Source organism: Phalaenopsis equestris, unplaced genomic scaffold (assembly GCF_001263595.1).
Source record: "Phalaenopsis equestris unplaced genomic scaffold, ASM126359v1 Scaffold000609, whole genome shotgun sequence".
Classification (NCBI taxonomy): Eukaryota; Viridiplantae; Streptophyta; class Magnoliopsida; order Asparagales; family Orchidaceae; genus Phalaenopsis; species Phalaenopsis equestris.
The window spans coordinates 936,831-952,845 of record NW_018165049.1 but is presented as its reverse complement, the minus strand read 5'-3'; the positions used below and the strand labels follow the sequence as shown (position 1 = coordinate 952,845).

General features: G+C 32.7%; 1 protein-coding gene across 1 annotated transcript; it reads right to left on the bottom strand.

Moving 5' to 3' along the window:
- Positions 1-203: 203 nt before the first annotated feature.
- Positions 204-2,704, bottom strand: LOC110029864. Its single transcript, XM_020732334.1, has 3 exons — positions 2,589-2,704; positions 2,367-2,429; positions 204-423 (listed from the first exon to the last, which is right to left on the bottom strand). The coding sequence occupies exons 1-3, from the start codon at positions 2,673-2,675 to the stop codon at positions 289-291; spliced, it is 285 nt and encodes a 94-aa protein (XP_020587993.1). The 5' UTR covers positions 2,676-2,704; the 3' UTR covers positions 204-288.
- Between the last annotated feature and the right edge of the window lie 13,311 nt (positions 2,705-16,015).

The following is a 16,015-nucleotide window of genomic DNA, read 5'->3' as shown; positions in this document are numbered from 1 at the left end:
GAGCTGTTCTCGAACAACAAGCCGTTTTGACAGCCCTAGATAGATTAGAAAAACATTAAGGGAAACCATTTAGGCAGCTTGGTTTTTTTTTTTTTTTTTCCTTCCGGTTTTGTAACCTGTTCCCAACATTTCTATCAAAGGAATGAATTGTTTTGATATACATTTCTATTATTGTTTATTCCACTCCAAATATATTGCCCCCTCATCTGTCTTGCTGCATTCTGGGAAAAGCTTGAGGAAGACAGATTTACATTATTTTTATATATAACAACTCTATATAAAACTTCATTAGAAAGGTGCAGAACTGATGTCATGGAATTCATCCAGAAGGAGAAAACTGTCATCTTCGCCGTTGAGGTCTGATAAATCCGTATCTTCCATCTCCATCTCGTTTTTGCTAATTTTCAGCACCGGCTGCAAACCCTAAACAAAATTAAATAATTAATTAAACATTAACCACTTATTACTGTAATTATGAGTACTAGGAAAACGTAAGATTAAGAATTAAGGATAATTAAAAACATATTTTAAATTAGACTAATAAGAATTTTTTTCAACAGAAAAAAAATAGCCTGCAACATGCGAAAAAATATTACATCAGGACTCCGCATGTAGAGTTACTTGCAAAATCCAATGAAATCACGCCACAAGTGAATGTGAGAAAAAAAAAAAATTTGGCCCGGTAACACGAGAAAATATTCCTCCCGTGTTATTCTGGTGTTATTATATGTTATTTATATGTTCTGAAAATATTTCTGGTGTTATAATAACAGAATAACACTATAACACCTTTACATGTATTGTGATTTTATTGAACCCGCACGTAACTCTACGCGCGGAGTCCTGATCTAATATTTTTTTTACAACATGCATCTTTACAATGTCGTGAAGCTTGGAGATTATTTCGGTTATGTTAGATTAATATTCATGATGTGATTTGATCTTTTTTTATGAACTGCTAAATTCTTTCAAGTTATGACTAGTAATGGCCCAATAAATAATCATGACCAGTAATATCACTCTATACCCTAAAATAAAAGTTAAAATAGAAATAAGAAAATAACTTTATTTATTTATTCTTAAAAATATAAGAAATGTATGCAATGGAAACGGTATTTTAATATTATATATTTAAAATAATAAAATTTAATTTAACAATTACACATTAAAAATGTATCAAATGAATTCATATAATGCTATTTTTTTTAATTGCTCATAAGATAAGTAATCTATTTAATTTATGAACTTCAAATCCAATTGAATGAGAAATAATCACATTATATTAAAATTGCAAAGATTTGCATACATACCACTCAATTCTTATGTATTTACAGGGATGACACCTCAATTTATACAAGCATACCACCATATTTATATTTTATTTTTTAAAATTTAAAATAAAATTTTTTTTTTTTTTTTTTTTTTTTTTTTGTGATAGGAAAGATTTGGCCGGCATAAATGTAAAACGAAAAGTCAGTGTTAGATATGTAAATAAATAAGAATCTGGTGGTATTTAAATAAATGACCTGTAAATTACTAGTTTAGAGTTCAGATTAATTAAATAGAAAAAAATAAGTAGTATAAAGATAAAAATAGGCAAATTTTAAAAATAAATTAACTAAATAACTATTATTGTATTTTTATAATCAATTTTTAAAATTAAAATTTATTATTGCAGATATGGGCACTTTTGTTAATTTTTTTATTGGCACATAAACAGTAGGTGGCATGCATGAGCTTTATCCACGACGAATTATTAGTATGAAATATTGATGCACAATAAAATGGAAAAATCATTCCATACGGACGGCGTATGCAGAGATACATGAGATGCATGCGCCGTCGGATCTCCACCGTTGATCAGATCAAAGTTGTATTTCAGTGGGCTCATTTAAAAAAAAAAAATTGATAAAGGTTCTGATTAACGGTAGAGATCGGATGGCGCATGCATCTCTGCATATACCGTGAAATAATTTCTCCAACAAAATGAGAATAGAATAAAATAATTGATAGATGAAATGATACTTTTCATATGGGTTGAAATTATGAAATATGACATCAAATAAGTGAAAAAATAATGTGCTTACTTAACTATTTAATTATAAATTTCATAATAAAACTTTATATTTTAAAATATTATATTGCTTTAGGGCTATTAATTAACAGGATTTGAGCCTGATCCAAGCATGACTTAACCTAAATCCCGTCAAACAGCCAAAAATGACATTTTTAAATCTTACGGAATCTTAAATCGCCGCAGCAAACTACCTAAAAGCTAAGAAAAAACTAGCTGTTGATATATATACAGAAATTAATACAGAGCAGAACAAATCAACAATTAAAAGAAGGAAAAGCAACAAACTCACTTCAGTAAAAATACGGAGAGCCTCCTCCATCGTCTTGGTGCTGAGCACATATAAAGCAGCTTCCTGTCATAAAAAGCCAAAGCAAATCAACCAACACACATCTATCAAGCAGATTCAAACATGCATATAAAAGTAAATCATTAATGAAAAAAAGAAAACGTGGTTAAGAGAATCAAATTAGGAGGACAAATTAAAGACTAAAGATCAGACTAAACATGATACCCTGGCGTACTGTATCTGATCAAAAAATAGAGTTAGGGGCTCCTTTTCTATGGACGATTTCCTCTCGATTTTCATTTCTGTAGCCATACCAGAATAGTAGAGCAAATGGAGAGAGAGTGGGAAAGATGATAAAAGAACCTATGGGTGTGTATTTTACTGGTAGGTGGCCATGCAGGGTTTGGCCGCCATATATTTATACACGAAGGGGTGGGGTTGGTGGGAACTAATGTGTCATGGCGTCAAATGTCAGAGAAGAGAAAAAGACGTGCGTACGCGTGGCGGGTAGCTGTGGGGCCAGGGGAGACTGGCACGTGACCTTCCCCGGAACGTTGCAGAGTTCATGGATTCAGTGGTACTATTTGGAAAGATAAAGAGTGATGGGAGGGGAGAGGACACGTGTGAAAGGAGTGAGGAGCCGCGTGCTTTGCCCTTGGATGCTCCGCTGCTGTCTAGTGTATTAAAATCCATTTAATTAGTATTTTAAAATATGTTAATTACAAAGTATCAAGCATTTGTAGTGTTTTGTCTTCCTTGCATGCAAGATTTTTTTTTCAAGGTTTACATTCATAACATTGTGTTGAGAAATTAGGGCGAAGATAAATAAGAATCGATTTCGTAGGACTCAAGTCTTTCATGTCAAATTTCTGACTCAATAAAGCTTTCAAACCACAGATATTATTCATATTCTTTACAGCAATCAGTATATCGTCAACATACAATAACAAAAAAATAATAGAACAATCATCAGTGCTCTTCACAAAAACAAAACAACATATTCACATCGCTTGTAGTCAATCTAAATCATGTAGGAATCAAACCACTTGTACCATAGTCTTGAAGATTGTTTCAACCTATACAACGATTTCTTTAATTTGCAAATCATATGTTTTTGTCCAAGTTGAGTGAACCCTTCTGGCTGCATTTGTCCAGGTTGTGATGATAAGCTCACTGAAAAAGATTGAAGTACAAAGGATAATTAGGATGGCAACCTACTCATGACATTTTCTATAAATGGGTTGGATGAAAATTATTTCAATTATTGGGTATGAAGAGAAATGAAAATTTGGATGATCAAAGAGTGAGGAGTATGAATTGATGATTCACTGATTTGGAACATCAGGTAGTGGTTAGACAAAGTTGAATTTTTTAATCAAAATTAGGCCCTTTTATAAAACTTTTACAAAATTACAAATTTACCCATGTATTTTAAGAGCTTTGTAATGAATTAAGATTAGTTTAACATCACTTGAGGAACAATTCCAGATGACAATGTAAATCATAATTGAATGTCTTGAGATCCTATAAGCTCAAACCTAATGGAAGATTTCCCAATGCTTTGCAGAGTACCTTTAGGGGTTTGTCCATATGAGCCTAAATATAATATTAAGAATTGACCAATACATTTACTAGTGGGTTAATTAAGACATAAAATGTTTAGCACGATTTAAACCATGAAATATTCCTAATGTAAGTGAGTGGATCAGCTCAATAATATAGAAAGGTCAAATGAACTGAGGGTGTTCTAAGATATCTTAAAGGTGTTCCAGTATTACGTTCTGAATACCTTTCCAAGATTTGGATATTCTATAGGACATTGGGCTTATTAAAATTTGTTGAGGAAATCACCCTAAAAAAATATAACAATCACTAAAATAAAAAAATTAAATTCACAAGGACCCACCAAGATATGATTCAGACCCTTTCAAATTAAACTGAGGGTGTTCATAAGAAGTGTCCCACTAAAACTTAACCTACTGTAATATCCAATGTTCAAGAGTTTGGACTTTAAACTTTGCGTCTAAACTCTCCTTGCTAATTGAAGACATTTGACGCATAAAAATTTATATGGACCATCAAGCTGGCATATAAGTTGGATGTATTGGTGATATTGGCGGCAATGAAAAAGGCATATGGTGTTAAATTCGGGATATCATAGTAGTATTGTATCTTCTATCCCATGGACCTTGTGAGGGTATAGAATTGGCACTACCATTCACCGATGTTTTGTAATAAATAACCCTTGCTTTCTTAGGTTGTTGGTGGTTTTGGCCCAACATTGTAATTGACTCGTGGACCAACTAATTTACAAAAGATACAAAAAATTTGTTTCTTGTGAAACTAATATTTTGATTGTTGAATGAAAACCTAATTAATTTATATGCATGAAAAATAAAGAATTTTGCGTTCTACCTTTTGATTGTCCATTTACCATTTACCTCAATTAGGCTAAGAATTACCCTCCTTTACTCATCTTACTAGTAATTACTAGCCGATATTGGGTTTTTTACACAGAGATTGTCGATGGTTGCCTATGAAAGTCCCTCAAGAATGATAAATCTGAGCCCTTACCCAATTCAAAATACTTATGTCTAGTTTTGTTCTTTCATATATGTTCACCACTTGGTTCTATGTAATATTTCATATTTAAAATTTAAATATTTGATGTTTGTGATAATTGAAATTTGATCAGAGACGGCAGATACGCTCTAGCACTTATCCTTTTTTTGCACTTTACTATACATGTATTGTTTATGCATGTGACATTATTATATTTTTGCTTTTTCATTTGAAAAGGACCCCTATGGTAGAGTAGAGTAGGACACATGTTTAGGAGAAACCCTTCAACAAAACTTAACAACCCAACAGTAATGAGTACTTGTCAATCTAAACAGTCTTTTAAAACCCAAAAGCATCATATGTAAGGAGCTCGAAGCTAGCTATTTGGGAAGCAAGATGAGGATGCACGCGGACAGAGGACAACTTCATATGGCGATCAAGACTCAACACAAAGCGAAGGATGAGCTTCAACTGAACTTTTCTTATAATTAAACAAAAAGAAAATCTTAGGGCTTTGAGGTTGTTCATCTATACGACCTAAATTCTCACAGTATCTTTAGGTTTTTTCATAATCAAGTTATGCAGTATAAGTCCTAACTCAATTAGGATTATGAGGTTATTCGTTCAATATGCCGTAAATCCTCCTATCTTCTTTGGTTGTTTGAATGATTGAATATTGTGCAAGCCTAAGCCTTATTTTTAAATAATTGGTATGAGTAAAGATTCAATTAATATCATTTCCAAAATGTAAAGCCAAACAATAGCATAGTTTGGGAAATCATTGAGGTCTGCATCAAGATTTGTGACGTCCCCTACTTCTTGCTCCCTTACTCTCTCACAATATTTTTTCCTATTTGGTCCATTCCCACTTAACTTTTTTGTACAAACAATCCTGAAAAATTAACTTTGAATGCTTGAAGAAAAAACCTCTAGTCAATATCGAGTGTTTTCTTAAGTGATTTCAGTCGTTAAGATGTAATTAATTATAAGGGTTTACCCTTATAGAGAATTAGGAACCCAAGTAATATAAACCTTATCTAATCTTTCTATTGAATAGGGGAATTGTCGGTCTCAAATTTCACAGACTAAACAATTATCATAAATTTCTTAGTTTAAATGGTTGAGTCTACTAACAAAGGATGCACTTATCTTTCAGGGTAATGTATTACTTGTGGCATTGTGCTCGATTATCTAAACTATTAAATGAATTAGATCTACCTTGACTCATTTTTCAAAATTAAAATGCCATTTTCAAAACTAAAATTATCCATATATAAAATTAAATTATTTTCAGAAAGGCAACCAACATGGCTGTCTCCAATAATTCAATAAGCATCTTGGTATGGTGTAACCTCAATAGCACAACACAATATACCATCCCTTAAGTTCTTGGTGAGCAATTCATGGGTTACAACATATTTTTGACCCTTCACATTCATCATCTCTTTTTGAAAATGTGTCACCAATTAAACTTTGTAGGGATTTTTCTGGTACTTAGAATATTAATATTAATGATTACTAGTTCTTTTGCAATCTCAGTACATTGACAAATTGTGAAATAAAAATTCTCTTAAATTTGTAAATAGTTGAGCCAACAAAGGGTAAACGATTTGAGAATCATGAAGAAAAAATAACATTTCAGCATGTCATTGATCGTTAGTAGGCAGACTGCTAAATCAAACAAATCTACTTTATTGAATAGATAATAGTTCCACTCATAAGAATCCAAGGCTACATTTTTAAACCTTAAGACACTTAAATCTTAACAACCTCTCTATAGAACATATTCTCCAAATGCATCTTCCTCTTCATAGTGACATGTCCTCTTCCTTCTCACTTATAATCACAAGGAGAAGAATATTCACATTCTTAGAAGTAGGTTTCATCTTCACTTGTGAGAATAAAAAGTAATGTTATTCATGATCTACTACCTGGTACCCTTATAGGAACCACTGGTTTTGAAGAACCAAATGGCATGTAGTGTTACCCTCAGTACATGTTATAGTGTTTTATGTCTCATCGCCATCATTTGCTCATTAAGTTTATTCAGGTGTGAACTACAAACCTTTTGGTGTCCTCCTTTTTTGTTGAATTCTCTTAGTTTTTAGGTTATTCCAAAGTGAAAAAGGTATGTGTTGTGTGTGTGTGCGTTTTTGTGTGTGATTGAGAGGGGGGAGAGAGAGAGAGAGAGACCCAAAAATATATAGATAAAGTGGAAGAACCTCTCCAAGGATTTTTAAGTATGAAGTGATTCCACTCATCCACCTAATCATTCTTATCCCGGGAACACTTAACTTAGTCTTATGCTTTTCTTTTAATGACCAAATTTAGCATCATTGCGGTTCTCACCACCATCTTATAAAATCTTCCTTTCAATCTAAGATGTACTTTTCTATCACACAATTGGCCTGAAGCATTCCTCCACTTCAACCAACCAATCCTAAACCCTAAAAAACTATTGACATGGCTTAAAAAAAAGTTTAAATTTACTAACCAATGCCTAAATTTACATGTAAAAATTAAAATGAACGCATATCTAAAATATTAAAGAGAATTTTACTTACATACCACACAATTCTTATAGTATCACATTTCTAACTCTTTAATTAGGTGTTTACATTATACCTATGCATGAGAAGATGCATTTGACTTTTAAAAAGTTAGTAAAATTGATATTTTTCATGTGATATTAAAAATTTGAGTGCTAATAATAAGAATATTAGTTTATGTGTTAGATATATCAATACATGACAATTGCTTGGTATGTATGTATGTATGTCTACATAATAATTTATAGATCTATTAAAAAAAATACAAATCTAAAGATAGAAAATAGATCCAAGATAAAAACTATATATTTATGTATAATTGCCACGTATATCCTTCATGAATGCTCAAAAAATCTACGTTGAAACATCCCCATGAGAGTTGGTCAATAACACCTTATCTAATCGTTGCGTGGCGCCTTCTGTTAGCCACGTTTGGAAACAAATGTGGCGTGAAGCCTGGCTTTATTCTTTAATACATGTCACGGGCTCTTATGCGTCTTTAATATATTATACATTGGAAGTTACCTATTTATTGTCTAATATATACCATGTAAGTGCATTTATGATTAAATTGGGTCACGTATCTAAGAAAAAAATGTTTAATATAAGTTAATCACGCCTATTTTGATGTCCTCCAATGAATTAATTAATACAATGTCATGATCAAAGCATTAACTACGGCACACTTATTTCTATATAAAATTAACTACGGCACACTTATACTATAAAATAATGTGATATATAGAGGTTCTAGAATTTTATATAGATATTCTAGAAGTGAAAACTCATGGGATTTGACAATATTAAAATAGCAACCAATTTAGTTGGCATGAACCTCACGTTCATTAAGATAAATAATTATTCAAACATAAATTAAAAATAATCCAAAACTCTCATTTTTGCAAACTTTCAACTATGTAATTTACAACAAGCTGACACTACAACCACCATCTACAACATTCAAGATGGACTTCTGCATTTACAACAGTCAACTGCAGCCTTCGCAACTCGTGACAATTATTATTGCTAAAGTATCATTGTATATCAATATTGTAATTCTATTTTCTTTAATTCAAGAGAACAATGAACCTATGTACTTACAATTTCTTTGTGGATTACTTTAACTGGGCCATACCACATGATTTTTTTCCCTTTTGAGTGTTTTCTACGTAAAAGTTATAGTGTCTCCTCCCATGATTTTTTTTTTTATTTGTGTGTGTATTGGATCTTGTACTACACTAAGTTGCTAATTTATTATTCTACCACTACAAATCTTTTGACACACATCACTACTACATAATATAAACAATACAAAAATACATTCTAAGGGGGGGAGGGGATTTTCTAAATTGTTAGCTTAATCTCCTATTAGTGGAAAATCCTAAGAAATAATAATGGGTGATGAGTGCCAATGCCAATTAATTGTCAGAGATGACTATCAAGTGATGATGCTCGTAGTGGTGGAATCAGGAGAGGATTCTTCCTGGCATGCACCAATTTTATGTAATTTTACCCACTTTTATTCCTGCATTTTATATTTTAATTCTTGTTATGTATCATTATTTATACTTTTGGAATGTTCTTTGTGTTATTTTGCAGGGTACATGTGTCAAACATGCACAACAAAGTCAAAACGCGCAAAAAATTATTATTTGACATCACCACACCAGATCTAGGCATGACCACGCCATATCTAAGCATGACAACGCTAGAACTTAAGTGACCATACCAGTTTTGGGTGTGACCATGTCGTCAGACATCCATATCTCAAATTTGCAAAAAAAGGCTTGCCTAGTTTGAACCTATTGACGGATTTGAAGATTTTAATTGTATGTCTATTTTGAATCCCTAATGTAAAACCTAACTATAATCTTGGCCTCTTCTTAGCTTTTGGATGAGAGAAGGAAGCTTGGGCTCCAAAGTTGAGGGTGCCTTCCACATTTTCCCTTTGTAATTTCTTAAGATTTCTAAGAGGTTGTTGTATAAGAGAGAAGTTGGTTACTGTGGAAATTGTCCATAATTTCATTAGCAAAAACAATTTGTAATCATTCTAATGACTTATAATCCGTGGTATAAGACTAGTTAAAACTGTATTTATCAAAATGCATAATTGTCCATAATTTCATTAGCAAAAAAAATTTGGCTAAAGTCCAATTGATATTTATATTTTCTTACTTAAATAGTTCTCCGCATTAAAAATCATGAAGGTGAATTTTCTAGCGATGATGAGTCACTGTTTTTATTTCTTGCGACAAACGAAAAGATTAGCTTAGCGGGCAGTTCTGGAAGCGTGTTGTTTAATCAGCTCTCAATTAGTAATGATAAATTCTCTCCTTACGTGAGCATAACAACAAATTAAAGCCACTGCTTTGACCAGAGAAACCGGACCAAATGGGAAGCCAACTTGACGGAGACTGATTCGTTCTGGCGATGACTCAACAGAAAGACAAACGAGAATTTCGTGTTCTGAGAGCCAGCAGTGCCAATTTCAATAATTTTGATCTAATTATTGCATTTTTAAGGTATTTTTAATCAGGTTTAGTCATACAAATTACATGAATCATTATATAATTTATATCAGCAAGAGTCATTTTAATCAGTCTTCGTAATTAAGAAGAAACTTTTTGATTAACATTTAGTGCACGTAAAAGAAGAACTGCATTATGACAATTTGTTTTTTTTGTTGTATATTTTTACCTGTTTAATGTTCTCTTTCTAGACTTGACATTGACAGTATTATTCTTTGAAAACATCATCAGAGGAGAGAAATTTGAATATTGTGTTGGAGGAGAAAATACTGAAGAAAGAGACGATGAGAAGGAATATAATAAGTTTCAGGTATAATCAACTAATTCAATTACAATTAATAAGGTTGTGCATGCTAAAAAAATTCACGGCGGTAGAGCAATGGATTATCGCTTAGTGTTGCTTCGGAATTCAACACACACCAAGATGAAAGAAACAACCGGTTGAGATACCAGAAGTTATCTACACATATCGGGGGGTGAATTATATAGTGTAATGATTGCTGGTCAGCATTAATATGGTGTTGCGGCTTGACTGTATATAGTGAAGTCATCTACACATAATCCAAGTTTAACATTTTGAGCTTTAGCTATAAAGTCTTGAAATTGTGATAAAAAAGTTTCCAAGTTTCACAATATGATCGTTGACTCATTGAATTAACATCAACAAATCTAGTATTGTGTCATGTGATTTAATGACCTATATGCATAGAAATGAACAATCTCTGAAGTCGGGTATTAGCGAAAAGTAAAAGAGACGCTTGTATGGAATATTTTTCTAATTTTTTATCATTTCATTTGAATCTATCAGCACAACAAAATTGGAATTCATCTCAACTACATTAGCCTTATAATATATTATGCAGTCGTTAACATTGCAATCTCACTTCTCATATAGTAACCCTAACTTTGACACCAACTTTTTAATCTATACATGTCATCCGAAATTAGATTCCTTGTATGGTTGTCTCCTTTAATAATGTTACTACTTGATTGAAGCGTTCTCAATGCATGTAAAAATCAAATTTGATTCTCAACATTCTTAGTGTCACTGATAGTTCAGTATGTGTAGTGCAACCATCCCATAAAGATTGTTGTGCAACATTCAGTAAGTCATACAATTGTTGCGCTTCATTATTCAGTGTTTCACTTTCGTAGGGAACACTCTCAACAAAATGAGATTTGCAATAATCATGAACATTTCTTCATATATGTCAAGATCATTATTCTCAGTTGGAGAGGCACAACATATTGAGGCACAAACTTGATCATACTGAACTTTTGGTTCTTGCTCATCATGTGCAATCTAGTACCAATATTTTAATTTAATTCCCTTGCAGTAAAAATCCAACTTGACTTCATCGAGTCGTAGTAACACTTGATTTTGTGCTTCACACAAGAGCATCATAACATTTCCTCTAAATAACAATGGGCAGCTGTGGTGCGACATGCACAAATTTCTCAACATCATTCTGGAACTCATAAATAAGTTGTTTTCATGTTGGATATAATTTGTTATACATCCAAAATCTCAAATTTTGAATATCCATTTGCAGCCAAAATGTACCTTAATAGATCATTACAACTATTAGAAATTATAAAAGTTGCTTGCTCACGTTAACTCAGAAATAGCTTTCCAGAACTTCATTGGTCGTTGATAGTAAATATGTACACTCAATTCAAAGATAAGCAGTGGATGACTGTGCCCAGTAGTTTGTAAGAGCAAATTTTCATCGAAGAAAATGACTCCAAGAATCTCCTTGAAGTAGCATGTTTCATCTGGTGAAGTCGACACTACTTGGCCAAGTAGATCTGGAGATCTAGTAAAGTTCAAATAAGGGGTTCCCTCATCTTGTTAGATAACAAGATGATATTTTACATGCTCAATTTGTCCAACAATTTTCCCAAATAAATAAGGAAGTAGTAATCAACCTTAAATATCCAAAGTAGGCTCAGTGTGGCAAAACCAGATATGATTTTGAGTAAAATCGGGTGACGGAGTTAGATAAGCGAGGGGCGAGGAGTTTGGTAAAGAGAGGGAGGATGCGAGAGTTTCAGGCAAAGAGGGGAGCGACATAATGAAAAGAAATAAGCTTAGACGCATGAGATCCGAATTTTAAGGCGCTGGTGTCAATTTTCCATCGAATTTGCATTGAACACATCTGACATAATTAAGAAATCATGGAGGACTTTTTGTTTGCGTCAAAATTTTTGTCATCTTTGCATCGAAAGTAGTTTGAAGCTTTCAAGTAAAGTATTTGTGCCGAGTTAATAGTCGTAAATTTGACACAAACTCCATCATAATTCAATTTTAGGTTTAGGCTTTTTAGTACACCTTTTGCATCGAATTAGTGGATGCAAAGTACACGTAAATAACATAATCTAGTTTTAACCGCACTTTAGATGCAAATCTGACACTTATATTTGCGTCAAAAAATTTGATGCAAATATCAGACATTAATTACAATATCTATTGTAGTGTCAGCCGATGCAGTCGCATTACTATAAAGATGAGCACTGCCTTGTTGCTATCCGCCATGGCTAGTGTTGCAGTGAAGTTATCATGGCAGGCATCAACTCTGACACCATCAGCTTCTCCACACATGCGGGTTTACACTCCCCCTCCTCAAACCATACTAGTACCATCACCAAAATTGCAGCTCCGTCTACTTTTGCGCATGTCACTACTGTAGATTGAGAGGCTCGGGCAACACTTTCAACTCGAGCCTGTGGGACATACATCAATTTTCTTAGACAGTGGCACTAGTGCTTGATATTTTTTAAATTATTATAAAACAAATCATATATTATTGTCAAATTTTATCCCTCCACACAAGCTAGTCATCCTATACAAAATATTATTCAGTGCAGGTATGACACTCCTTACATGTCTTAGAAGTAGACATTGATAGTCACTCGAAATATGTTTTTTAAAAATTTTGAGATATATACCAAACACATTAATATTAAGTAAAATATATATGTTTATCAACATAAAAACTTTTATTTTATTTTGTAGAAATAGTTCTCCCGGAGCCTTGAGAGTGATACACACATTTGGAGAAACTTTGAGCATAAAGTAGGTGATAGTCTTCACGACATGTTTGACGAGATACAGAAGACATGACGTGTTAGTGCTCTTTGTGGCTCAGGGAGGATGTGTTTGAGTCATTGCTCAGGGACTGTGTTGCTCCAAATTATCGAAGAAAAAGTCAGCAAGCCATGCGCTCTCACTGGGGCCTCTAAGCATACTAGCGAGGTGCTCCCAATTACTGAGTATAAGAGAAGGCTAGTAAGAGTTAATTTTTGTAATAAGTTTTATTGTAAATTAAAGAGATGCATACTAAATATTTCCTTACTCTGGAAGATTATAGAGTTGGGATGAAAGCCCACCACTGTCGAGTTGCACATGTTACCCATAAATGGTAGGCAGACCAGAGTTGGGTTGACAGAAATCCCAGGTGACCCATGTAAGTCATAGAAGTAATTGTTATACAATTCAAATAATTATTGAAGTTCACTTTTTCTCTAATTTTCTTATAATATTTCTTAATACGAGACCTTCGTAAGTTGAAGGAGAGCTAGACACAATGCAAAGGAGTTAAGATTCTAGGTCATGATTTGCCTGAGTATGAGACGTGGAGGGAGGCTATCAGAGCTAACAAGACATGCTTAAGGTAACCCGAATGGACTCGTTAGCTTGTGATTTGGCTTGTTTAAGAAAATATTAATATAAAACATAGTCAAATATATTAAAGTTGAAGGCTTTATCTTTAAAGAATTTAAAATATTTTTTTAAAAAAAATGTTTTTATTAGTTTTCTCTTAGTTGCCCATTTTTATTTGTCATTATTATAACACATATTTAAATTAATATTATTTCTTTCTTTTATAATAAACAAGTTGGCTCATGAGCTAGCTCAAATTCATAGACTTAAGCTTGAGCTCAAGTTCGAACTCAATAAAATTAATTAACCTCAATCTTAAATCGAGGGTGGCTCGAGCTCGACTCGACTCGTTTACACCCCTAATTCAGGCCATCCACTTCTACAACACAGGACGATAAGGTTCATAAGCGTGTGGTTGCATTTACTACAGATATTGAGACCAGCTTTTTTGCTCAATTCACACAAATAAAATCTAAAATGGAGGCCAAAGTAAAGCAGTTGTTAAAGGAGAGCATTGAGGAAGTGGATGATGAGGGAACGAAGGAGGATCGAGACTCGTTTTACTTTTAATTTTTGTATGAGATTTTCCAATGCAAATGTTATTTTTCTAACCAAATATTTTAATTTTTTAGTAAATTGCATTGTATTTGTTTCTGTGTTTAATTTGTGCGTTCATTAATATGATTTAAGTCTAACTGGTTGGATTGGTAAATTCGAATGTATAATTGGATATGTAGTTGTGTTATGATTGTTGGTATGGAAATTGTAATGGAATGAATATTTTTATTTTTTTTTCATGTTTCAGGTTTCTGACAGTTGTCCCACTCATAACTAATTTTTTCTGCTCATTTATTGAATGATATGATAGATATAAACTATAATTTAGTGAACTGACAGATAATCGATAGTCCTACAATGGCCATCGATAAACTGACAGTCCATTCTATCGGAAAATTAACCTGCAAGTTACCTAAGAGTAACCGACAAATTGTTCTCAATCTACAATTTTTTGATGAATTTTGATCCGTCGCTACACCAACGGATAACTTACCATCCTGTGACGACATATCGATAAATCGATGACTCTTCCATCAATATTTTAACTAATGATCTACACTAGAGCAACCGATAAACTTTTCTCTTTATATAGTTTTTTGTCAGCCTTGCATCCGCCTGTGAGCTACCAATGGATACCCGATGGATAACCAACATATGTCTTTTGAAGCGCTGATGGATTACGACTGTCACTTATATTATCGACGGTAACCAACAGTTTATCCATGATTATTTTTAGTATATACCGACGACTTTGTTCCGTCGGTAATCCTTTGGTTATGAAAAATAGATTAGGTTAGAAAATTTCTAACAAACATATTAGTTACACCCCATAAATGATTGAAAAGTCATTAGAAATTAATTAACCGGCGATTGTATAATATTTGCCAACGTCATATGACCATAAGAAATAAACTAAATCTCTATAGTGTATCCATTATATTAGGCACATAAAAGAATAGCTTTGACTAGAGAATCGACATACCACTATTCTAAGTGGGTAAACATATTTTTATTCGGTTTTTTCTAAATAGAATAAAACCCAAGTGATTTGTAAATAGACTTTTATATAAAATCAAAACTATTTTAAATTTTATTCAGTATTTTCTTTAAAATGTAATGTTTATATTTCTCATAAGCTTAAACTATCTAAGTCATTTTTAACAATAGAAGAAAATTGTCCAAATAGGAATTTCTTCATCTTATCATCCCTCCTTGGGTTTTCAAGCCACTTTTTGGTTTTCTAAAGCCAAACTTCAAACGCCAACAAACATGAAGAATTTTTTTTAGTACTTCACACACATTCCATTTTCTTATTTTCTTAATATATAAACAAATACAAAATTATAACTGCACAATAACTGCACCACTCACGTTTTCTAAAAATAAAAAATAACCACATAATTGCACCACTAACTGTACTCAAATAATTGTTATCCTAACCGCCTAAAACATGAAAAACGTGCAAAAACATAAATAATTTTTGGAGACAACTATATTAACTCATCAATCTCCTCCTTAAAATTGTTGTCCTTCGCTGAAGATTCTCACACCAATTTTTTCTCTCATCTCCAAGGACTTAAATCTTGCAAGTGACTTTGAGTGACTTTGTCAGAATATCAAAGAATATCAACACGCTGATCTTCTGTGCAAACATGTTGAATTTCAATCATTCCATATTCAACACAATCTCTAATGTAGTGGAATCGGGTATCGATGTGTTTCTTCCTCTCATGGTAAACTGAATTCTTGTTCAATGCAATTGTGGACTGATTATCGATCTTCAGAACTACT

Excerpts from the sequence above, each read along its gene's own strand:
- LOC110029864 (XM_020732334.1), bottom strand. The coding sequence starts at position 2,675 with ATGGCTACAGAAATGAAAATCGAGAGGAAATCGTCCATAGAAAAGGAG. Across the intron at positions 2,430-2,588 it reads ATCAGATACAGTACGCCAGG|GAAGCTGCTTTATATGTGCT; the intron begins GTATCATGTTTA and ends TTTTTATGACAG. Across the intron at positions 424-2,366 it reads CTCTCCGTATTTTTACTGAA|GGTTTGCAGCCGGTGCTGAA; the intron begins GTGAGTTTGTTG and ends AATTTTGTTTAG.